General features: G+C 37.5%; 1 protein-coding gene across 5 annotated transcripts in view; it reads left to right on the top strand.

The window, feature by feature from the left end:
- LRP1B (LDL receptor related protein 1B) overlaps window positions 1-24,807 on the top strand; it is a 1,862,264-nt gene that overhangs the window by 1,782,560 nt on the left and 54,897 nt on the right. For all 5 annotated transcript variants that reach the window (XM_087435122.1, XM_087435120.1, XM_087435121.1 and 2 more), the window contains one exon: window positions 13,178-13,339. In XM_087435122.1, coding sequence (XP_087291248.1) covers window positions 13,178-13,339 — 162 coding nt within the window. The remainder of the gene's footprint in view (window positions 1-13,177; window positions 13,340-24,807) is intronic.

Genomic DNA, 24,807 nt, shown 5'->3' with positions numbered 1-24,807 from the left:
GCTACTTATCAATGTGTTTATCAGACTTTTTGAACTAAACAATGACTATACGTGGAAGACTAGTTAGGTATAAAACATTATGACCAGGGACAACAATTTATGGGCCTCAGACTGACTGAAGCAGCACCAAGTTAAACAGGGTAAGCAGCATGATTCACATAGACAAATGAATACAACTTCAAATAAGTTGCTTAAAAAGAGAACCAACTAATGATGCTCACTAGCAGGTATCTACATCTCAGAAATAATGAGCACAGTCACTGCCTCATAAGAATTTCACATGTAATTGCTTTTACCAGCATTCCTTCGTGGCATTCAACCATAATTCAATATGTTTTCAAGCGTTGTGTTCATATAGAAAAAAGGGTCATAATTTATTTGTCCAATATTGATCAGAGAAGTTATTTTACAAAGTCATACAATATTGATTAAATGATATTGAGGAGTAGTATTTTTGTAATCAGCTTAAAAACTGTTTATTAAATAAATCTAGCTTTTAAAGACAGACACTTAATATTATCACATCAAGTTATTGAAAAATGCCAGCAAAATACACCTTTATATATTCAAATGAAAATATATGCTTTTGAGAATACATATTGATTGATAAATTACTTTACCAAAAGCTTTCCAGCAAATTTTACTCTAAAATTATTAGCAGGTATGTTATGATTGCTGTATTGAATATATATTCAGTAATTATAACATTTTGGAAATTTTGCAAACATAATTATTGTTATCTTTATTACAGTGATGACTAAATTTTGAATGCTTAATAAATGCCAAGAAAGCTGGTAAATTCCTTAGATACATTATCTTATTTAAGTTTTTTTTTTCCTGAGGAAGATTTTCTGAGATAACATCCATTGCTGATCTTTCTCTTTTTACTTGAGGAAGATTTGCCCTGAGTTTACATCTGTGCCAGTCATCCTCTGTTTTGTATGTGGGTCACTGCCACAGCATGCCACTGACAAGTGGTGTAGGTCTGTGCCTGGGAACTGAACCTGGGCTGCCAAAGTAGAGTGTGCCAAACCTAACCACTAGACTGTGGGGCTGGCCCCTTATTTAATTTTTATCACTCTATGATGTTTACATTTTGGCAATTTTCAGATGTGAGCTAGAGTGGTTAATAAAACTAGAATCTGAGAACCTAGATTATTCCAAAGTCAGTGCTCTAAGACATTACTTATTATCACTGAAAATCAGCATTACTCTCTGCTCCTATCACAGAAATCACCAACTGTGACTATATAACTAAAAGTAACGTATAGTTAAATAGGTCCATTTATCTAGAGGTAAACTGTAACCATATCATATAAATTTAATGCTCATTTAACAGAGACTGATGATAAGTCATTATGCTATCCATGTACTTATTTATATAATAAAAAAGACTGCATTGTTATTATAGGTTTAAACATATACTATTTTTTACTGATATATATGGATTGGCTATGGGTCTAGAAGAATAAATATGGGAAAAAAAGTGCATCAGGATTTCATATGGAGTTTCTTAACAAAGGCATACGTACTCAGTCAAGTTTACATGATAACTTAAGTTGATAATTTGTTTAATAATAATACTGATAGTAACAATAATACCAGTACTACTACTACTACTAAATCTACCAATTATTGAGTACTTGCTATGTAGCAGCTATTGTGTGATGTGTTTTACCAGCACCTGGTAGGCGTCACTATCCCCATTTTACAGAATGAGATGCAGAATGAGATCCAGCAAGGAAATCTAAGTTTTCCAAGGCCACACAATTAATAAATATCTAACAAGATTTCATTCCCAGGTCTGCCTTATACAAAAAACAATTTAACTTTGCACCAGATTTATTTAGTTCCTATTAAATATTCTTATGAAATATTTTAGAATCAGCTATTTTTACTGAAACTATGATTTTGGCATGTAAGGGCCTTGTAAGTACAATGAAATTTAAAGACTTCTATGAGTTTCTGAGTCATTTCCATTTTTTCTTTTGAGCAATAAAATCTTTAGTTTTGTCAATGAATATTCCTTAATAATATTTATTACTCATTATAGATGGTTAGTGATTTTAGTTATGTCTTCACCATATTTGACACTAGCTATTATTGGTTATCTAGTTAAATTTCAACAGTTTATTATTAATTTACTTTGTTGTATGAAAATTTGCTTGAATACTTTTGAAGATATATGCAGCCAGTTTCCGTTTATCTATGAACAGAAGCAATATAAATAAATTAAGCTCCATTTATTGTATGCATACTTCTAGCAAGGCACTTTGCTGATATACAGTATGGAACTTGAATATGGAGCAGACTAACACTGGGAGAACCGGCAGTCTACTGAACTCACGTATGCCATAGGACAATGTTTATGAGAAGAGTTTTCTCTCTTGGGGGGTCATGGGAGGAGTTGACGAACCTGATGAGCAGCCAGAGATATCCACACTGGGACATACAGAAGGGAGTGAAAATGATGGTCCAAAGCTCAGGGAGGAGAGTGAACCCAGAGTCAGAAAATTGGGACAGAGGAGAGATAGTTATTGAAGCCATGAAGTTAGATAATACCGGAAATAAGTTTGGAAGAACATTTTCAAGAGACAGAAAGAGAAAACATAAAGCAAGTGTGAAAGAACAATCAAAAAAAGATAGGGAAATCAACAATATCAGTGTCTTAAAAGCCCAGTGGAGATAGAATTTTCAAGTGTAGATGTTAATAAACACAAAATTAGGAGAAAACTTGAGGATGATGATGATTGAGAAGAAATCAGTGGATTTAGGGATTGAGAGATTAAAGGTAAACTTTGCAAGGCTACATAAATATGCAGTAAAGACAATACCACACACTCACTTCTCCATTCCTAAACCTTTCTTACCAGCAGGGAATCAGAATTGATTTATATGAGCAATACATAATTATTGAGGGATCTGGCCTCTCTTCTTTTTTTTTTTTTTTAATTTTTTGTTTATTGCAGTGACATTGGTTTATAACATTGTAAAAGTTTGAGGTGTACATCATTGTACTTCTATTTCTGCATAGATTACATCATGTTCACCACCAAAATACTAATTACAACCCATCACCACACACATGTACCGAATTATCCCTTTCACCTTCCTCACTCCCCCCTTCCCCTCTGGTAACCACCAATCCAATCTCTGTCCCTATGTGTTTGTTTATTGTTGTTATTATCTACTACTTAATGAAGGAAATCATACGGTATTTGACCTTCTCCCTCTGACTTATTTCACTTTGCATTATACCCTCAATGTCCATCCAAGTTGTCACAAATGGCTGGATTTCATCGTTTCTTATGGCTGAGTAGTATTCCATTGTGTATATATACCACAGTTTCTTTATCCATTCGTCCCTTGATGGGCACTTGGGTTGCTTCCAAGTCTTGGCTATTGTGAATAACACTGCAATGAACACAGTGGTGCATGTACCTTTGCAAATTGGTGTTTTCAAGTTCTTTGGATAAATACCCAACAGTGGAATAGCTGGATCATATGGTAGTTCTATCCTTGATTTTTTGAGGAATCTCCATACTGTTTTCCATAGTGGCTGCACCAGTTTGCACTCCCACCAGCACTGTATGAGAGTTCCCTTCTCTCCACATCCTCTGCAACACATGTTGTTTCCTGTCTTGTTAATTATAGCCATTCTGACGGGCGTGAGGTGATATCTTATTGTAGTTTTGATTTGCATTTCCCTGATAGTTAGTGATTTTGAACATCTTCTCATGAGTCTGTGGGCCATCTGTATATCTTCTTTGGAGAAATGTCTGTTCAGGTCTTTTGCCCATTTTTTAATTGGGTTGGTAGTTTTTTTGTTGTTGAGATGCATGAGTTCTTTATATATTTTGGAGATTAAGCCCTTATCAGATGTATGGTTTGCAAATATCTTCTCCCAATTGTTAGGTTGTCTTTTCGTTTTGTTGATGGTTTCCTTTGCTGTGCAGAAGCTTTTTAGTTTGATGTAGTCCCATTTGTTTATTTTTTCTATTGTTTCTCTTGCCCGGTCAGATGTGGTGTTTGAAAAGATGTTGCTAAGACCGATGTCGAAGAGCGTACTGCCTATGTTTTCTTCCAGAAGTTTCACAGTTTCAGGTCTTACATTCAAGTCTTTAATCCATTTGGAGTTAATTTTTGTGTATGGTGTAAGGTAAGGGTCTACTTGCATTTTTTTGCATGTGGCTATCCAGTTTTCCCAACACCATTTGTTGAAGAGACTTTCTTTTCCCCATTGTATGTTCTTGGCTTTTTTGTAAAAGATTACTGTCCATAGACGTGTGGGTTTATTTCTGGGCTTTCGATTCTATTCCCTTGATCTGTGTGTCTGTTTTTGTGCCAGTACCATCCTGTTTTGGTTACTATAGCTTTGTAGTATATTTTGAGATCAGGGAGTGTGATACCTCCAGCTTTGTTCTTTTTTCTCAGGATTCCTTTAGCTATTCGGGGTCTTTTGTTGTTCCATATAAATTTTAGGATTCTTTGTTCTATTTCTGTGAAAAATGTTGTTGGAACTTTGATAGGGATTGCATTGAATCTATAGATGGCTTTAGGAAGTATGGACATCTTAACTATGTTAATTCTTCCAATCCAAGAGCACGGAATATCTTTCCATTTCTTTGTGTCTTCTTCAATTTCTTTCAGAAATGTTTTATAGTTTTCAGTGTACAGATCTTTCACCTCTTTGATTAAGTTTATTCCTAGGTATTTTATTCTTTTTGTTGCAATTGTAAATGGGATGGTATTCGTAATTTCTCTTTCTGCTACTTCTTTGTTAGTGTACAGAAATGCAACTGATTTTTGTATGTTGATTTTGTATCCTGCAACTTTACCATATTCGTTTATTACTTCTAAAAGTTTTCTGGTGGGTTCTTTAGGGTTTTCTATATAAAAAATCATGTCATCTGCAAATAGTGACAGTTTCACTTCTTCCTTTCCAATTTGGATACCTTTTATTTCTTTCTCTTGCCTGATTGCTCTGGCTAGGTCTTCCAATACTATGTTAAATAGGAGTGGTGACAGTGGGCATCCTTGTCTGGTTCCTAATCTTAGAGAGATAGCTTTCAGTTTTTCACCATTGAGGATGATATTAGCTGTGGGTTTCTCATATATGGTCTTTATTATGTTGAGGTACTTTCCTTCTATACCCATTTTATTCAGAGTTTTTATCATAAATGGATGCTATATCTTGTCAAATGCTTTCTCTGCATCTATTGAGATGATCATGTGAGTTTTGTTCTTCATTTTATTAATGTGGTGTATTACGTTGATTGATTTGCGAATGTTAAACCATCCCTGCATCCCTGGAATAAATCCCACTTGATCATGGTGTATAATCTTTTTAACGTATTGTTGTATGCGATTTGCTAGTATTTTGTTGAGGATTTTCGCATCGATGTTCATCAGTGATATTGGCCTGTCATTTTCTTTTTTTGTGTTGTCCTTGTCTGGTTTTGGTATCAGGGTAATGTCAGCTTCGTAGAATGAGTTAGGGAGTTTTCCCCCCTCCTCAATTTTTTGGAAGAGTTTGAGAAGGATAGGTATTAAGTCTTCTTTGAATGTTTGGTAGAATTCACCAGGGAAGCCATCTGGTCCTGGACTTTTATTTTTGGGGAGGTTTGTGATTACTGTTTCGATCTCCTTACTGGTGATTGGTCTATTCAAATTCTCTACTTCTTCTTGATCCAGTTTTGGAAGGTTGTAGGATTCTAAGAATTTATCCATTTCTTCCAGATTCTCGAATGTTTGGCATATAGCTTTTCATAGTATTCTCTTATAATCTTTTGTATTTCTGAGGTGTCTGTTGTAACCTCTCCTCTTTCATTTCTGATTTTACTTATTTGTGCCTTCTCTCTTTTTTTCTTGGTGAGTCTAGCTAAAGGTTTGTCAATTTTGTTGATCTTTTCAAAGAACCAGCTCTTGGTTTTATTAATTTTTTCTATTGTTTTTTTGGTCTCTATTTCCTTTATTTCTGCTCTGATTTTTATTATTTCCCTTCTTCTACTGATTTTGGGCTTTGTTTGTTCTTCTTTTTCCAGTTCCTTTAGGTGCATTCTTAGATTGTTTATTTGAGATTTTTCTTGTTTGTTGAGATAGGCCTGTATCGCTATAAACTTCCCTCTTAGAACCGCTTTTGCTGTATCCCATAAATTCTGGCATGTCGTATTTTCATTTTCATTTGTCTCCAGGTATTTTTTGATTTCTTCTTTGATTGCTTCATTAACCCAGTCGTTGTTCAGTAGCATTTTGTTTAATCTCCATGTATTTGTGGCTTTTCTGATTTTCTTCCTATAGTTGATTTCTAGTTTCATACCGTTGTGGTCAGAAAAGATGCTTGGTATTATTTCAATCTTCTTAAATTTATGGAGACTTGTTTTGTGGCCTAATATGTGATCAATCCTGGAGAATGTTCCATGTGCATTTGAAAAGAACGTGTATTCTTCGGTTTTTGGATGGAATGCTCTGTATATATCTACTAGGTCCTTCTGTTCTAGTGTGTCGTTTAAGGCCAATGTTTCCTTATTGATCTTCTGTTTGGATGATCTATCCGTTGGTGTAAGTGGAGTGTTCAAGTCCCCTACTATTATTGTGTTACTGTCTATTTCTGTTTTTATGTCTGTTAATAATTGCTTTATATATTTGGGTGCACCTACATTGGGTGCGTAGATATTTACAAGTGTTACATCCTCTTGTTGGATTGTTCCCTTGATCATTATGTAATGTCCTTCTTTGTCTCTTTTTACAGTTTTTGTTTTAAGTCTTTTTTGTCTGATATGAGTACTGCTACCCCAGCTTTCTTTTCATTGCCATTTGCGTGGAGTATCTTTTTCCATCCCTTCACTTTCAGTTTGTGAGTGTCTTTAGGTCTGAAGTGTGTCTCTTGTATGCAGCATATATATGGGTCTTGTTGTTTTATCCAGTCAGCCACCCTATGCCTTTTAATTGGAGCATTTAGTCCATTGACGTTTAAAGTAGCTATTGATAAGTATGTACTTACTGCCATTTTGTAACTTTTTTTTTTTTTCCTCAGTGTTTTATTAGTCCTTCTCTGTTCCTTACTTCTTCTATACAGAATTGATGGTCACTTTAGTTTGACCTCTGTCTGAGAGCTCTACTCTTTAACTCCCCTCCTCCCTCCTTTTATGTTTTTGATATCATATCTAACCTCTTTTTAGTGCATTTGTATCCATTATGTTCTAATCATGGAAATAGATAATTTTTCCTATTTGTGGTCTTCTCTTTTCCCCTTAAATCAGTCCCTTTAACATTTCCTGTAGCACTGGTTTCTTGGTGACAAACTCCTTTAATTTTTGCTTATCTGGGAAAATTTTGATCTCTCCTTCCATTTTGAATGATAACCTTGCTGGGTAGAGTATTCTTGGCTGTAAGTTTTTTCCTTTTAGCACTTTAAATATATCGTGCCATTCTCTTCTAGCCTGTAAGGTTTCTGCTGAGAAGTCAGCTGATAGCCTTATGGGGTTTCCTTTGTATGTAACTTGACATTCTCTTGCGGCTTTTAGGATTCTCTCTTTATCTTTAATTCTGGACATTTTGATTATGATGTGGCTTGGTGTGGGCCTCTTTGGGTTTATCTTGTTTGGGGCTCTCTGTGCTTCCTGTACCTGGATGTCTGTTTCCTTCCTTAGGTTAGGGAAGTTTTCATCTATTATTTCTTGAAATAGATTCTCTGCCCCCTTGTCTCGCTCTTCTCCTTCCGGGACACCTATAACACGGATGTTAGTGCACTTGATGTTGTCCCAGAGGTCCCTTAGACTGTCCTCACTCTTTTTAATTCTTTTCTCTTTTACCTGTTCACCTTGGGTAATTTCTTCTAGTCTTTCTTCCAGCTCACAGATCCGTTCTTCTGTATCCTCTACTCTGCTTTTGAGTCCCTCTAGTGAATTTTTCATTTCCAGTATTGTATTCTTCATTTCTGATTGGTTCTTTTTTATATCTTCCATTTCTTTGTTGACATTCTCACTGAGTTCATCTATTCTTCTCCCCAGATCAGTGAGCATCCTTAACACTCTTAGTTTGAACTCTCTGTCGGGTAGGTTGCTCATTTCTGTTTCACTTAGTTCCTTTTCTGGGGTTTTGTCCTGTTCCCTTACTTGGAATGTATTCTTTTGCCTCCTCATTTTGCCTCTTTCCCTGTGCTTGTGTCTACGTATTAGGTAGGTCAGCTACGTCTCCTGCTCTTGGATAGGTGACCTTATGTAAGTGATGCCTTAGGAGGCTTCCAGTGTGCTTCCCTCAGTTCTCAATGTTCCAGGGGTGGCCCCTATGTGGGCTACGTGTGTCCTTCTATTGTGGCCTGTTAGCTCTCCCTATAGGCGCCCAGGGAGGCTGAGTTATGCTCCTGGCCAGCTGTTGTAATGCTCAGCTGCTTGTAGTTGTTGTGGGCCCTTCAGTCTCTTTATCAGGTGTGGGGCACCCCAGCACAGTTGGCTGTAAGTTCTAATACCACATTTGTGTTGCAGTATTTCTTTTAAGTGAGTAGGCCCCCAGCGTGGCAGGTTGTTAGGCTCAGGGCCTTACAATTGCTGTAAGCCTCTAGCCTATTAGGTCTCTTGTCAGCTCTCTGAGGATTGCAGCTGGGTGGGGCTGGCCTCAGGCACAGGAACACCCAATTGTTTCAGGCTTTGGAAGGTGGGGCAAACCTCCTATGTGGGTCTTTGAGAAGCACAAGTCTTCTGCAGCTGACAAGCCCTGTTGCCCACAGGTCCACACAGTCAACACAGTCCTGCCCTGTGTGAGCGCCCCGACCTCCCCAAGCGGACCCAGTCTCTCCACAGCGGGAGCCCCACACACTCCGCCACCGCCCCACACTCTCCACCCGCTCCTTGTGCACACCCTGCCCCGCTCAAGTCGGCTCAGTTGCCAGGCTGCAGAGAATCCAGTCACCAATCTATGCAGTCCCACATGTTGCCTGAGGGCTTGTTGTTGGGTGGGGCCAGTCTCTAGGGTGGGCTGCCTGCCCTGGCTGAGCTGGATTAAATCGGTGCTCTAGTGGGTGGAGCAGACCCTGGGCTAGCTGGCCTCAGGGAGAACTCCAATGGCGTCTGTGTCAGTACGCCCACACCAGGCCACAACAATGGCCGCCGCCAATGTCTGGGTCCCCGGAGAGGTCTCACCCCTCACCGAGATGCACTCAGGGCCTATTAGGTGAGTCTCTTGTCACCAAAGCACTGTGCACCTTTCTTTCTGGTGATTTTAGGATGCTTTCTGGAATGGGTGAGTTTGTGCGTGGGCCCTTTAAGAGCCAGTTTTAGTTTCTTTGTGAACCGGGTTTTCTGGGGGTGCTCCCCAATGCTTTAGTAGCAGGCAAAGTCAGATATTATGCCGCTGGTGTCGATTGTGCTGGGTCCACAAAATGCCCACAGTGGGGGCGCTCCCCGGCTCAGGACCCCGCGCCTCCAGGGAGGATGCATACCTGTGAGCTGCTCCTGGTCGCCGTGAAGCTGGCGGCTTGTGAAGGCGGCGTTTTTCCTCTCCGGAAGGGATTGTCTGCCTCTTCTACCCCAGTTAGGATTGTCCGTTGTTGCAGGAGTTCCTCTTATCCAGTTTTCAGTTCTGTCTCAGGGGTAATTTTTCCACGAGTAGTTGTAAATTGGCTGTGTCCACGGGAAGAGGTGAGTTCAGAGTCTGCCTACGCGGCCATCTTGACTCCGCCCCTGGCCTCTCTTCTGAGAGAACAAAGAGAGGTAACAGATTAAAACACATTATTTTGTATATTAAAAAAAAAAAAAAACTATAAACCCAATGAAGGATTGGAATGTGACTTTATGATCGAAGATTTTACTTTGTCATATATTGGTAGAATTGGAAGCAGCGAATGTAAAATTCTTTTGAGAAAGCTGAAAGATATACCAAAATTTGAAATTATGTAAGCAGATGGACTTGGCAAATATTGGGTTTGCTTTTTTGTTTTTGTTTGTGGTGTGTGTGCGTGTGTGTGTGTGTGTGTGTGTGTGTGTGTGTTCTTTCTTTTTAAAGGTTAGGATTAAGCATATTTAGAAGGTAAAGAAGAAAGACCCATCCTTCAAGGTTTGAAAATGTTGGACTCGGAGAGTAAAGTTGATGGAGAATTCCTGCTCTATCCCATCACGGCCATACAAACAGATTCAAGTTTAATTTTATCTTAAATAAATAATGGAAATAAATTGTGTAATTTAAGAAAATTTTCAGAATGATTTTCCTAGAATGTTATAGTGCCTTTGTAGACACAGTCACAGAGTAAGCTGTACTTATAAACGGTGAATCTCGCTCAGTAGGAATAATAATAATAATCAGAGCTAAAAGGTAACTGAATGCTTTCTACGTGCCTGGTACAGTTAGAAATGCTTTGCATGTATTATCTCATTTATTCTAGGTGATCCTACACAACAAATCCATGAAATAGGTACTATTAGGATCCCCATTTTACTCACGAGGGAATAAGCAGAATGGTGATATTTGCCCATAGTCCCACAACCAGTAATTGGCACAGATAGTCTATGAATCCAGGCAGTCTGACAGCCTCTTAAGATCTAAGCTAAGAACGCTGTAGAAACTAGACTGATTACAGCTAGCTAACTGTTCCTCCCCCGCCTTCCTCAGGTCAACTGACACCCTTTCTGATTCCGCTACCCTTGCAGGCTGTCAACTCTCCAGCTCTCTGGATGTATCACTGCTATAAATCTATACCCTAGTCATTGTAACAGTGCTGTTTCCTTTTCAAAAGTCAAAATCCAATTCAGCTACCAAAAACATCCTTATAAATGAATCTAATGTAACTTGTAGGGTGCATCCAGAGAGGTTCTTGAAAATATTAGATGGAGCCCATTATAAAATTCTGCAACAGATGGTTCATTTCCCATCAACAAACAAAAGATCTGCTGTATCACCACGCGGTTTCAAGTTAGATAATGTTCCCATGAATATGAAGATTTCTACTTGTCAAAAAGAAATCTCTTCAAAGGAAGAGAAAGAAGGGCTTTTTGAGAATAATTCAGTCAGAATCTAAATGATGCCAGGCATATGCTAGCTGGGGGACAATCTCGTCACTCTGCCCTACTTTCAAAACAGCTGTAGGTAAAACGAAAGCACGGTATCAATTTTCTGAGTGACTGGGACAGAGGAACTTTCACGTGTCTTAGCAGGCTGTTTGTTTCTCTCAAATTTCTATCATTTTACTTTTTCTCACTCATTTACAAAAACGAAAAAAAACCCAGAAAGTAATGCAGACAAACATAAATCTACAGTGTTTAGGTCTTACATTCATATGGCACTTTTTCTGATTGTCCTAATGCATTTTGATTTCTCTCGTGCTTTCTGTACTGTTTGTTTCACATTTAGCTCATGTTATTTGTGTTCCTGTTTATATGTTCTGTTTCTCTGTAAGTCGTTCACTGGTTCTTGTTGATGAAAAGGAAGTACTTCTTTTGTTCAAGGCTTTTGTTTTCCTTAGCAACTGTATTCCAACAATTATCTGTCCTCTTCATCTTCTATCACTATTTACTCCCTTGTTTGTGTCTTTATTTTTGACCATTATTGTTCCAGTGAAGATATTTTGTCTGTATGTAAGCAACAACTAGAAAATTCATTGCTATTATAAGAAAAATATGTAGCTAAAAGTTTTAAAGCCATTTTCTGGCAATGGAAATATGAGGTTACTCAGCTTTTAATGTATATAAAATTTACCTTGTTTCTCAACCTATTAGTAAGCATTTATCTGCCACCAAACTAATAGCATTTATACATAAGTTTTAAAGCAATGCTGCTCACCATAAAAATGTATATAACTTTCTCCATTGAGAAGTAATAGCTTTTAGCATTTGTAAGTGTGTGGAACCCTTTCAAAATAAAATAAATAAATAAATCGTGGGAACTCAATTTATTCATTCTCTTGGAAATGCAGGTGAATTTTATTTGGAGGCATTTTATTCACTTAAGAATGCTTTTCCAAGAAAAAAATGTAGAATTATCCTTCAATGTAGAATCTATAACAATAGAGAAAACATCTCAATTTCACACCTCAAGTCTGGTAAGCCTTACACAGTGCATTTCTCTGACTATTCTAGTTCTGCTTCATGTCTACAAAGGCAAGAGAGGAGATGGTTGGATATTCTCTGATGCCAGCCAACTGAGTGACATTTTCTGAGTCCTAGTTAATTGAGATCTCTAACAATTTTTTTCTTATTCTCTTCAATGTTATTTCTTTACTTTTTACAACCTCTAAACCTCACTCTGTCCCCATTACAGATGAGAGCCATTAATTCTGTTTTGTTTTTCTTCACCTCTCCTACAGAGATAGCTCTAGGCTCCATTTTCTACTCTGTCCTTGACTGTGGGGCAATTAGAGAGACTCATTCCTGATGTAACAGTTAACTGTGCTGTGTTCAAGACACCTTAATGGATTATTTACTTTTCATTGTGATGTTAGTTTCTGCAGAGCAAATATAGAAAAATACCCGAAGATGATCTGTCAGATTTGCTATTGTGTGCTCTTAACATTAGACTTCTAAATCATCTTACTAGACTACAAGTGACAGTCCTTTACCATGAATAAAAATACCAAAATGAAACAAAATAGGACTTAGTAAGTACTTATATACTAAATGCAGTATGTATATTTAAATCAAATAAAATAACTAATGTTTATAAATCTTATTATAGATGACATGCCCACTTTAAATATTAAAATATTAATTTATAATAAGTCTAAGCTCATGCTTTATGTAGATTCAGCAGTGGTTGGTACACGATGACTGAACATTGGGAAATATGATTATTTCTATTTTATATTCTAATGGCTAATACAATCTGCATTACCACATATGAGTGAAGCAAAAATAATTGAAAAAGTGAAATGGATATGAAAAGACGAGTATAAAGACTAACACAAGCACTCGAAAGCATAAAATACATGTCTGCATGTATAATTATTCATAAAATGAACTCCGATTATTTTATCTGACATGAACCTGAGTTTCTTCTAATCTAGGCTTCATTGGAACGTGGGGAACCTGAGACCAAAGAGGTCATGTTTCTGCCTGAAGTCACAGATTAGGTAGTAGACAAAACTTGACCAGAATCCTGGCTTCCTGATTCTTATCGTGTGAGGATTCCATGAAAATAAACGATTTCAGTCAAATAATTTCCTTTTTATTACCTATTATTTTTCCAACAGGGAGACCCACCTGCAGCTGTGCACTGGGGTTCACTGGACCAAACTGTGGTAAGACAGTCTGTGAGGATTTCTGTCAAAATGGAGGGACCTGCAGTGTGACTGCTGGGAACCAGCCTTACTGCCACTGCCAGCCTGAACACACTGGAGACAGGTGTCAGTACTGTAAGTGAAAGCAACACCCACAGGACAGTCTGACAGCATGCTTTGGTGTTGACATTAAGTAATTTTAGTATTATCTATATCTACATTCCCTCTATTATCTCAATTTCAGCCACTCCCTATTTTTCAGGTTCACTCCATTACCCCACCTCCAACAGTTCTTATTTTGTTGTACGTCCTTCACTTATTTTAAAGATTCTGTTTTTTCCTTCCCCAGCTTAGATTCCATGCTCCATCATTATAATCATTCCCTTGTACACACTCTCAACTCCCTTGCTCCCTCTTTCTTTCTATTGTACTTTCCTAGAAAACCCTACCCAAGGTTAAATCCAATTCTCCATCTGTCCTGAACTGGCGCCCCGTTGCTGACTGCAACTGAAAAAAAAAACATAGTCATGTAGACTGGTCTCACTTGAGTTGTTATTACTAGTCTCAAATGGGCACTTACTATGGCTTCTACTCTATTTCATTAATCCATTGACTCTTCTAGATGTCTATATCATATCTTCTCCTTTCTCCTCAAACCTCAAATACCTGCTCCCCAGCTTTCTTCTCAGCTGAGGAACTTGCTTCCTATTTCATTGATAAAAATAGAAGCTGTCTAAAGATAACTGGCACACGCTCCCACCACCACACCGCTCAAACTACTTTATCCTATACCCATACACTCTGTCTTCCTTCTTACGACTGGGAACCCTATGCCATGTCTAATGCTATGCTCTCTGCTTATATATTAGATCCCTCTTAGCTACTCATGGACATGTCTCTTACAAATGTCCCCTCCTTCTCCTGCTTTATCAATATTTTCCTCTCTACCTAATCCTTTCTTTAAAAACCTTGCCTTGTGCCCACATCCCTTTCTAGCTACAACTTTATTTCCCTGCTCATTTTTTTTAACAGTAGCATGGCTGTAGAGTTGTTATACTCTACAATTCCTCTCTTTCTTTTTCTTTGACCCCACCTCCTCACTATTCTGCTGAAACACCTTTCATCAAAGTCAAATTAATTAATTTCTTCTAATGTCCTCCATGTTGTCATATCCACTGGTCAATTCTGATGCTAATTTTACCTGTACAGTCAGCAGTTAATCACTCCCTCCTTAAAATGCCTTCTTCTCTTGTCTTGATGTTGACCACTCTCTTGTTTCCATTCCCATTTTACTGACTGCTTCTTCCCAGCGTCCTTTGCTAGTGCCTCCTTATCTTTCTGACCTTTAAACATAAGAGTGACTGATGACTTCCTCCTTGTGTCCGTTTTCTTCTCTACAACACTCACTCCTTGAGCCTGTGATTCCTGTACAACTCTGCAGATTAGGATGACCTCAACAGCTTTTATAAAATACAGTTTTCTAAACATCCTCTCCAAAGATTTTGATTCTGTTAGCCTGCAGAGGGGATCTGTATTAGTTAAAGTTTTCCAAATGTTTCACACATGTGACCAAGATTGAGACCCACTGCCTAGATGATTTCAACCAGTCACATGGTTTAAATACCATCCAAATACAAATGATTTCAAATTTGTATCTCCAGCTGAACCTATCTCCTGAATTCCATATTTTTATACTTAAGCATCTATTTGACAGCTTGACTTGGCTCTAAATTAACCTGATTTTCTCACTCAAAAATTCTTCTTAGTTTTTCTAATCTCTGTAAAGGGATACACTCATTGTTCAGGCCCCAAAATCTTGGAGTCATTCTCGACTCCTCTCTTTCTTTCACATCCCACTTTCATTCTCACTTTTACCTTTAATATATACCCAGAATCTGAACACTTCTCGCTACCTTCATTCTTATTACCCTCATCCAAGCTACCAGCATCTCTTACCTGAATTATTCCTAACTGATCCCCAGGCTTCCTCTCTGCACCTCTGCATCTATTCTCAAAAAAGCAGCTGTAGTTTATCTATATAAAAAATGGCTTTCCATCTCAATCACATTTACAGAGGTTTTTCTACATCTAGGCACTCCTATAATTACTTATTTTTTAGCATTAGTTCTCTTTATTCATTTAATCATACTAATGAGCTAAGTATTGTTTTTATTCTCTACAGAGGAGGCTAGTGAGGAGAAATAAAGAGCCTCTTGAATCACACGGTTAGTAATTGGGAGAGCTGGGATTCAAATCCAGGCAATCCAGCTCCAAGGCCCACACCCTTAAAAGTTACTTAACAGTCTGGTCCCCTGATAGTTTGGTATCATTGAGGACCTCATAGAGAGTGGCTCAGGTTCATTATAGGAAGTACATGGAACAGCATGGAATCAAGCTATATGCACTGACTTGTATTGAGAATCAAGAATAATAGTAAACATTTTGCCTCTGACGTTACAGCAGGGGACCACTTCCACTACAGCAAAGAGACAGATTTGGTTTCAATTAGTGTTTCCTTTTCTAAGTGTACACTCTCCTCATATTAGGCCAGCCTCTTCTTGACACGTATAGATGCCACTACCCTCAGCCAATGCTCTTTTTCACATCACTTAACCAACTTATCTCTTAAATGGTATACATCACGGGCCAGCAGAGTTACCTGGCAAATACAATCCTGTTACATGCATGTATCCCCACTCACACATTGCTCACATCTCATCACTCTCTCACTTCCCTCTTCTCAACAGCACAATATTCCACCACAACTTCTACTAACTCATGGATTTTTTTCTCTTTTGCTCTACCATTCTCACAATCCCAAATGATTTCCAAGCAAATTAGGGACAATACCAACTACTATCTCGCATAATGAAGACCCTCATTCCTGTTCAAACTATTTTTGCAGCCTCTCCTTTATGCTAGTAAAACCATACTGATCATGCTTCTCCATATGTCGACTTGCCTCCGTTGTGACTTTCCCATACTATTCTCTTCTGCCAAAATGCACTTTGTCTGGATTCCTCTTACCTTCATCTCTCCATGCCAAATCCTGTCTGTCTGTCTCTGTCCAGCGTAAATACCATTTCCTTTCTGAAGTTGTTCACATCCTCCTTCAGTTGAATGAATCTCTTTCTCTTCTGAATTTTCAAGTCACTTCTTCTTTGCCTCTTTCTGCCTCTATTTACATTTACCTAGAGTTATTGTTAACTCTGTGCATTCTTCCTACCTGTCTGGGATGACCTCTTTGTGACTGTACGCAACAGTGGCATTTGTTGAATAAATAAATGAACAAATAATTAATAATAGATAAATAAATGAAAGCAGTTTGGAGACAAGTTAATAAAAGAACAATCAATTTAATGTACAAAAGCTACATTTAATCAAGGGACAACTAGCTGGTATTTTTTGTGGAGCTATTTCTCAGTTCTCAATTGGTCCATCATTGTAGAGCATCGGTATTTTTTTTCCCTTTATTTTTTTCAGTTGCAGCATCACCACTCTTGATTCTTTTTGAACTAAGTTAAAAAAATACTATGTGACCATCATTATAGCAATTTGGATTCTTAAAAAGAATAAATTCAGTTAGACTATATTTTAATTGGCAACTTAATGGAATCGCAGTCTGAGGTAGGCTGATGCATTAGAAAAGGCTGTATTTTAATTTTATTATCACTATTAGCAGTCATAGCACTTCCCACCTTTTACTGCAAAGCACTTATTAAAATTAACCAATTAATCCTTAGACAGAGGTTAAATAAGTTGCTCAAGGTCCCCAAGTAGTGATATTATAGTCAGAATTGGACCCCAGGAGTTGTTGATCAAGATGTCAACAAACATCCCTGCAGTATTGTGATGCTATTCTTTGGCAGCAAAATAAGTCTGTGGACAGTGTCATTAAAATGATAAATTCAACAGCTGACAAAAGTGTAATAAATTTAAGATCTATTAGATGTGAGTCGGCAAGGTTCAGTGGACCTGGTGTTCTGTCAAAATTGTATCTTGCATATACAAAATCTTCTCTCTATAAATGAAGGAATGACAGAATGGTTCATTACAGCGCCTAATTAAACGTGCATTAGTGGGAGGTAAAACATCAGTTCTTAGTTGTGCTGAGTAAAAACATTTCACAACTCTAATGGCAGTGTAAAATCCTGAGGTCTGAAATGCAAATTAATTTAACAGCAGCACCCAGGGAGGAGAGACAGAGACAAATAATGGCAAAAGTAAAATTAAGTATTCTTTAAGTAAGTTGTTCAAGAACATATATAGCTCCATTTCATGCTATCTTGGAGCAAGGATTCCTAGTATAAATTAAAAAAAACAATAAGTGTGACATTTTGCATTTAAATCTGGATGTTAAATTTGAGGTCAACAATATCTGAGGTTATTTGTTTTTCTCTGTTTTTTTGGTTCTGTTTTTTGTGAGGAAGATCAGCCCTGAGCTAACATCCACGCCAATCCTCCTCTTTTTGCTGAAGAAGGCTGGCCCTGGGCTAACATCTGTGCCCATCTTCCTCCACTTCATGTGGGATGCCACCACAGCATGGCTTCACAAGCGGTGCATCGGTGAGCACCCGGGATCTGAACCTGGGCCGCCAGCAGCGGAGCGCATGTACTTACTTAACTGCTGTGCCACGAGGCTGGCCCCTGAGGTTATTTGTAATTAAACACTAATGACATTAAGGGCAAAAGGACTAATGAGGACCAATGCAATCTGGGTTGAACCAATCTGTGTGAACCAGGTAGTCAAATCACATGGCAATCTGTTTGTTCTCTCATTGATATTTTCAAAGTCCTCCAGGGATCTGCTTGGGGAACCCTTATATGGTCAATTTGAAATTCAGTTTATTAGAAATACACCCACATGACTTAGTCTCACTGGTTCGAATAAGTACAGACATTAGGTAATATCTCAAGTTTATAAAATTAGGAGTACGTGACAGTAATCCAAACATATGGTTTATTGTAACTGGTGTTAGAACCAGAGTCTATCAAGTAACTCATAAAAGTTATGAATAATGGATGTGAGCCTACCATATGTGATGACACAATGTGATTATTTTTACCATTTGCTTTTCAGAGCAATTTTATTCCATTAGTCAGTCAGTCAGTGCACATGTTTTGGTGTCTACAGTGAGCCTGTCACCCTGTTAGGCATTGAGGAAACTGTGGTGTCAGAAATATCCCTGCCTTCAATGGGCGTACAGTCTAATGTGTGATTCTGAAAAGGAAACAAGTTGTAACAGGACATTTAATGAAACACAGAGGCCACCAGAACCCAGGAAAGAACACAGAATTCAGCCTCTAGGAAGATTTCTTGAAGGGAGTGACATCTAAGATGAGACCAGAAGAAAGAAAGAAGGTAACCAGGTAAAGAGAGGAAGCAGTGAGTGGAACGGCATTTGCAAAGGCCCAGAAGAGAAAGCTTTTTGAAATTTGTCCTTTCTGTTTCTATTTGATTTTCCTAGGGGAGGGCTGGCAAGGGAAAGACAATCACTGAACATGTATAATGTATTAGTCACAGAGATATGTGCTGTTATATGTTATTTTATCTAATATATGAATATATGATGTTTTAAATGCTCATACAATCCTGTGAGGTGAGTATTGTTAGTCCAATTTTATAAGTGTCAAAAAATAAGATTAAGCCATCCTCTCTAATCTGCCAGGTTAGAGAACACAGGAGCCACAATTTCTGGCATTGTGGGTCAGACTCCAGAGTATGCTCCTTCTGGTGTATTTTCCTGTCGTTTAATATCCTGCCCATTCTGTTGCATCTTTTTAGACTCTCTGTGAGAACGCTCAAAGCTCAGGGGGCACACTGGCTCAACCTGGTCATTGCAAGTTTCTACTCCATTGAAAAGAGGCTTTAATAAGAATTTTTTTTTGTCTTGAGTTGATTAAACCTATGGTAGGCCCAAGCAGAGGAGACGAAAGGACTTTAATAATGACCAGAAAAATAGAATAGAATCTTTCCAGTTGCTCCTGTTAGTACGACGACCAATTAGAACTGAGCCTAGAACCCCAAGAAAGGATTGTGACTTAAAAAGTGAAATTTGTCACTCAGGACTAGCTATTTCCTAGGTATTCAAGTATTCAAGATTCTAAGAACATTCACACCTAGAGTGGCAAAGCATTTTGGAGCCCTGGTTGCTGAGTGTCTCCCCACTCTTTTTCTCTTGGTGAGAGGATAAACACTGCCTTCATTCAGGCCCTCATCATCTCTTGCCTGGGTTCCTACAGCACATTCCCTTATATACCCTTTCTTCCAACCTTGGAAACCTGTTCATTGTCTCCAAAATTGCCCCCTTTAGTTGTTCCTACCTCATTTTATTTCCACATGGGATCCTCAATGTCTGCTAAGCCTTTCTGATCCCCCTACTTTGTTTTCTTAACTTCCTTTCACCCTAGGACACTCAATACTTCTCTTTGGCACTTTCACACTGTATTAATATCCTCATTCATGTTCTTGACTCTCTATCCCACTAGAACAGGAAACAGGCCATGGTGATCTTGGGAGTTAACTCAGTGCCTGGACTTAGCAGATAGTATTAGGTATGTGATCGAATGTAAACAGAGTAGAAGGATCCTCCTTCCAGCTGACCAGGCCCAGTTTAATTCTGTGCTCTGACATGATCCCACTCAAAATGCCAGGCCAGAGTTCTGGGCCACGTTTACTTACCAGGTCATTAAGATCCACATTCCATGAGAAACTTTGTGCTTATGTTTTTAGTTAGAAAAAAAATTGTGTAAAGATAGAGTTAGGTTTGAATTAATGTGTGTGAAGGAAAATAAATATATTCCTTTTTTATGTGACCATGATAGAGAATGGGGAGCTAAGGGTAAGATAATGTAATAATTTTATTATTTTACTCTAAATGGTTTAGAGGAAATTGTCAGAATTACAGAAATATTGTTGAAGACAATTTTGATCCAGTAGTAAAATTAGAATTACTAAAAACAGATTTTTTACTATAATGTTATGCCTTCATTTAAAGGAAATGTGAAAATAATAAGAGAGAAGAAATTTAGAGAAAATGTGCTTGTATAAAAAAGAATTTATTGGGCACTAAAGTAAATCGTTCCAAGCAGAGAGCATGTCATATGTGAGTCAGCATACATATTCTGACTATTAAAATTAATTTATTCAACTGATATATATTGAACACTTGTGGGTATTATTTATTGTTCTAGGCATTGGAGATACATCAGTATAAAAGCTCTTTGAAGACACTTGCCCTACATAATTTTTGGTGAATAAAAAACAAAATGGCATAATATTTTCAGATTAAAAGCCAGACAAAGCTGCAACTGAGAGTTATAAAGTCAAAAACGATCAGTCAGAGATCAGAAATGGACTTTATTCCATACTACTGAGAAGCATACCATTATTTTTCTTATATGATTAAGTTTCAAATTCCAATGACATGTTTATAAAGTTAACTATGGGTAAACATTTATCTCTATGTCATGTAACTTACACTTGGAATTTTAGTAATTATGTTTAATAATTTCAGTAAGTGTTACTGAAAAGAAATCTTCAAGAATGCTTAATTACTCTTGCTGGCATCATGGCAGCAACTTTTATTTTTTTTTTTTTTATAATTTTTTGTTTATCGCAGTAACATTGGTTTATAACATTGTAAAAATTTCAGGTGTACATCATTGTACTTCTATTTCTGCATAGATTACATCATGTTCACCACCAAAATACTAATTACAACCCATCACTACACACATGTACCGAATTATCCCTTTCACACTCCTCCCTCCCCCCTTCCCCTCTGGTAACCACCAATCCAATCTCTGTCCCTCCGTGTTTGTTTATTGTTGTTATTATCTACTACTTAAGGAAGGAAATCATACGGTATTTGACCTTCTCCCTCTGACTTATTTCACTTTGCATTATACCCTCAATGTCCATCCATGTTGTCACAAATGGCTGGATTTCATCGTTTCTTATGGCTGAGTAGTATTCCATTGTGTATATATACCACAGCTTCTTTATCCATTCGTCCCTTGATGGGCACTTGGGATGCTTCCAAGTCTTGGCTATTGTGAATAACGCTGCAATGAACACAGGGGTGCATGTACCTTTACACACTGGTGTTTTCAAGTTCTTTGGATAAATACCCGACAGTGGAATAGCTGGATCATATGGTAGTTCTATCCTTGATTTTTTGAGGAATCTCCATACTGTTTTCCATAGTGGCTGCACCAGTTTGCACTCCCACCAGCAGTGTATGAGAGTTCCCTTCTCTCCACAGCCTCTCCAACACGTGTTGTTTCCTGTCTTGTTAATTATAGCCATTGTGATGGGTGTGAGGTGATATCTCATTGTAGTTTTGATTTGCATTTCCCCGATAGTTAGTGATTTTGAACATCTTTTCATGTGCCTGTTGGACATCTGTATATCTTCTTTGGAGAAATGTCTGTTCAGGTCTTTTGCCCATTTTTTAATTGGGTTGGTAGTTTATTTGTTGTTGAGATGCATGAGTTCTTTATATATTTTGGAGATTAAGCCCTTATCAGAAGTATGGTTTGCAAATATCTTCTCCCAATTGTTAGGTTGTCTTTTCGTTTTGTTGATGGTTTCCTTTGCTGTGCAGAAGCTTTTTAGTTTGATGTAGTCCCATTTGTTTATTTTTTCTATTGTTTCTCTTGCCCGGTCAGATGTGGTGTTTGAAAAGATGTTGCTAAGACCGATGTCGAAGAGCGTACTGCCTATGTTTTCTTCTAGAAGTTTCATAGTTTCAGGTCTTACATTCAAGTCTTTAATCCATTTGGAGTTAATTTTTGTGTATGGTGTAAGGTAAGGGTCTACTTGCATTTTTTTGCATGTGGCTATCCAGTTTTCCCAACACCATTTGTTGAAGAGACTTTCTTTTCCCCATTGTATGTTCTTGGCTCCTTTGTCAAAGATTAGCTGTCCATAGATGTGTGGGTTTATTTCTGGGCTTTCGATTCTATTCCATTGATCTGTGTGTCTGTTTTTGTGCCAGTACCATCCTGTTTTGGTTACTATAGCTTTGTAGTATATTTTGAGATCAGGGAGTGTGATACCTCCAGCTTTGTTCTTTTTTCTCAGGATTCCTTTAGCTATTCAGGGTCTTTTGTTGTTCCATATAAATTTTAGGATTCTTTGTTCTATTTCTGTGAAAAATGTTGTTGGAACTTTGATAGGGATTGCATTGAATCTATAGATGGCTTTAGGAAGTATGGACATCTTAACTATGTTAATTCTTCCAATCCAAGCGCACGGAATATCTTTCCATTTCTTTGTGTCTTTAATTTCTTTCAGAAATGTTTTATAGTTTTCTGTGTACAGATCTTTCACCTCTTTGGTTAAGTTTATTCCTAGGTATTTTATTCTTTTTGTTGCAATTGTAAATGGGATGGTATTCTTAATTTCTCTTTCTGCTACTTCTTTGTTAGTGTACAGAAATGCAACTGATTTTTGTATGTTGATTTTGTATCCTGCAACTTTACCATATTCGTTTATTACTTCTAAAAGTTTTCTGGTGGATTCTTTAGGGTTTTCTATATATAAAATCATGTCATCTGCAAATAGTGACAGTTTCACTTCTTCCTTTCCAATCTGGATCCCTTTTATTTCTTTCTCTTGCCTGATTGCTCTGCCTAGGACTTCCAGTACTATGTTAAATAGGAGTGGTGACAGTGGGCATCCTTGTCTGGTTCCTGTTCTTAGAGGGATAGCTTTCAGTTTTTCACCATTGAGGATGATGTTAGCTGTGGGTTTCTCATATATGGTCTTTATTATGTTGAGGTACTTTCCTTCTATACCCATTTTATTCAGAGTTTTTATCATAATTGGATGCTGTATCTTGTCAAATGCTTTCTCTGCATCTATTGAGATGATCATGTGAGTTTTGTTCTTCATTTTATTAATGTGGTGTATTACGTTGATTGATTTGCAAATGTTAAACCATCCCTGCATCCCTGGAATAAACCCCACTTGATCATGGTGTATAATCTTTTTAACGTATTGTTGTATGCGATTTGCTAGTATTTTGTTGAGGATTTTCACATCGATGTTCATCAGTGATATTGGCCTGTAATTTTCTTTTTTTGTGTTGTCCTTGTCTGGTTTTGGTATCAGGGTAATGTCAGCTTCGTAGAATGAGTTAGGGAGTTTCCCCCCCTCCTCAATTTTTTGGAAGAGTTTGAGAAGGATAGGTATTAAGTCTTCTTTGAATGTTTGGTAGAATTCACCAGGGAAGCCATCTGGTCTTGGACTTTTATTTTTGGGGAGGTTTGTGATTACTGTTTCGATCTCCTTACTGGTGATTGGTCTATTCAAATTCTCTACTTCTTCTTGATCCAGTTTTGGAAGGTTGTAGGATTCTAAGAATTTATCCATTTCTTCCAGATTCTCGAATGGTTGGCATATAGCTTTTCATAGTATTCTCTTATAATCTTTTGTATTTCTGAGGTGTCTGTTGTAACCTCTCCTCTTTCATTTCTGATTTTACTTATTTGTGCCTTCTCTCTTTTTTCTTGGTGAGTCTACCTAAAGGTTTGTCAATTTTGTTGATCTTTTCAAAGAACCAGCTCTTGGTTTTATTAATTTTTTCTATTGTTTTTTTGGTCTCTATTTCCTTTATTTCTGCTCTGATTTTTATTATTTCCCTTCTTCTACTGATTTTGGGCTTTGTTTGTTCTTTTTTTTCCAGTTCCTTTAGGTGCATTCTTAGATTGTTTATTTGAGATTTTTCTTGTTTGTTGAGATAGGCCTGTATCGCTATAAACTTCCCTCTTAGAACCGCTTTTGCTGTATCCCATAAATTCTGGCATGTCGTATTTTCATTTTCATTTGTCTCCAGGTATTTTTTGATTTCTTCTTTGATTTCTTCGTTCACCCAGTCATTGTTCAGTAGCATTTTGTTTAATCTCCATGTATTTGTGGCTTGTCTGATTTTCTTCCTATAGTTGATTTCTAGTTTCATACCGTTGTGGTCAGAAAAGATGCTTGGTATTATTTCAATCTTCTTAAATTTATGGAGACTTGTTTTGTGGCCTAATATGTGATCAATCCTGGAGAATGTTCCATGTGCATTTTTTAAAGAACGTGTATTCTTCAGTTTTTGGATGGAACGCTCTGTATATATCTACTAGGTCCGTCTGTTCTAATGTGTTATTTAAGGCCAATGTTTCCTTATTGATCTTCTGTTTGGATGATCTATCCGTTGGTGTAAGTGGAGTGTTCAAGTCCCCTACTATTATTGTGTTATTGTCTATTTCTGTTTTTATGTCTGTTAATAATTGCTTTATATATTTGGGTGCACCTACATTGGGTGCGTAGATATTTACAAGTGTTATATCCTCTTGTTGGATTGTTCCCTTGATCATTATGTAATGTCCTTCTTTGTCTCTTTTTACAGTTTTTGTTTTAAAGTCTATTTTGTCTGATATGAGTACTGCTACCCCAGCTTTCTTTTCATTGCCATTTGCGTGGAGTATCTTTTTCCATCCCTTCACAGCAACTTTTTTCTATGACAGCTTCACTTGACTTGAGACAACTCTAATCTCACACTACTCCTGAAACAGTGCTTCACCTGTTAATCATGGCAAGTTTAGATGGT

The sequence above is a fragment of the Ceratotherium simum genome, chromosome 9, assembly GCF_057802395.1.
Source record: "Ceratotherium simum simum isolate JZ-2026a chromosome 9, ASM5780239v1, whole genome shotgun sequence".
In the NCBI taxonomy this organism is placed as follows: Eukaryota; Metazoa; Chordata; class Mammalia; order Perissodactyla; family Rhinocerotidae; genus Ceratotherium; species Ceratotherium simum.
This window is presented reverse-complemented; position numbering and strand designations above follow the sequence as displayed.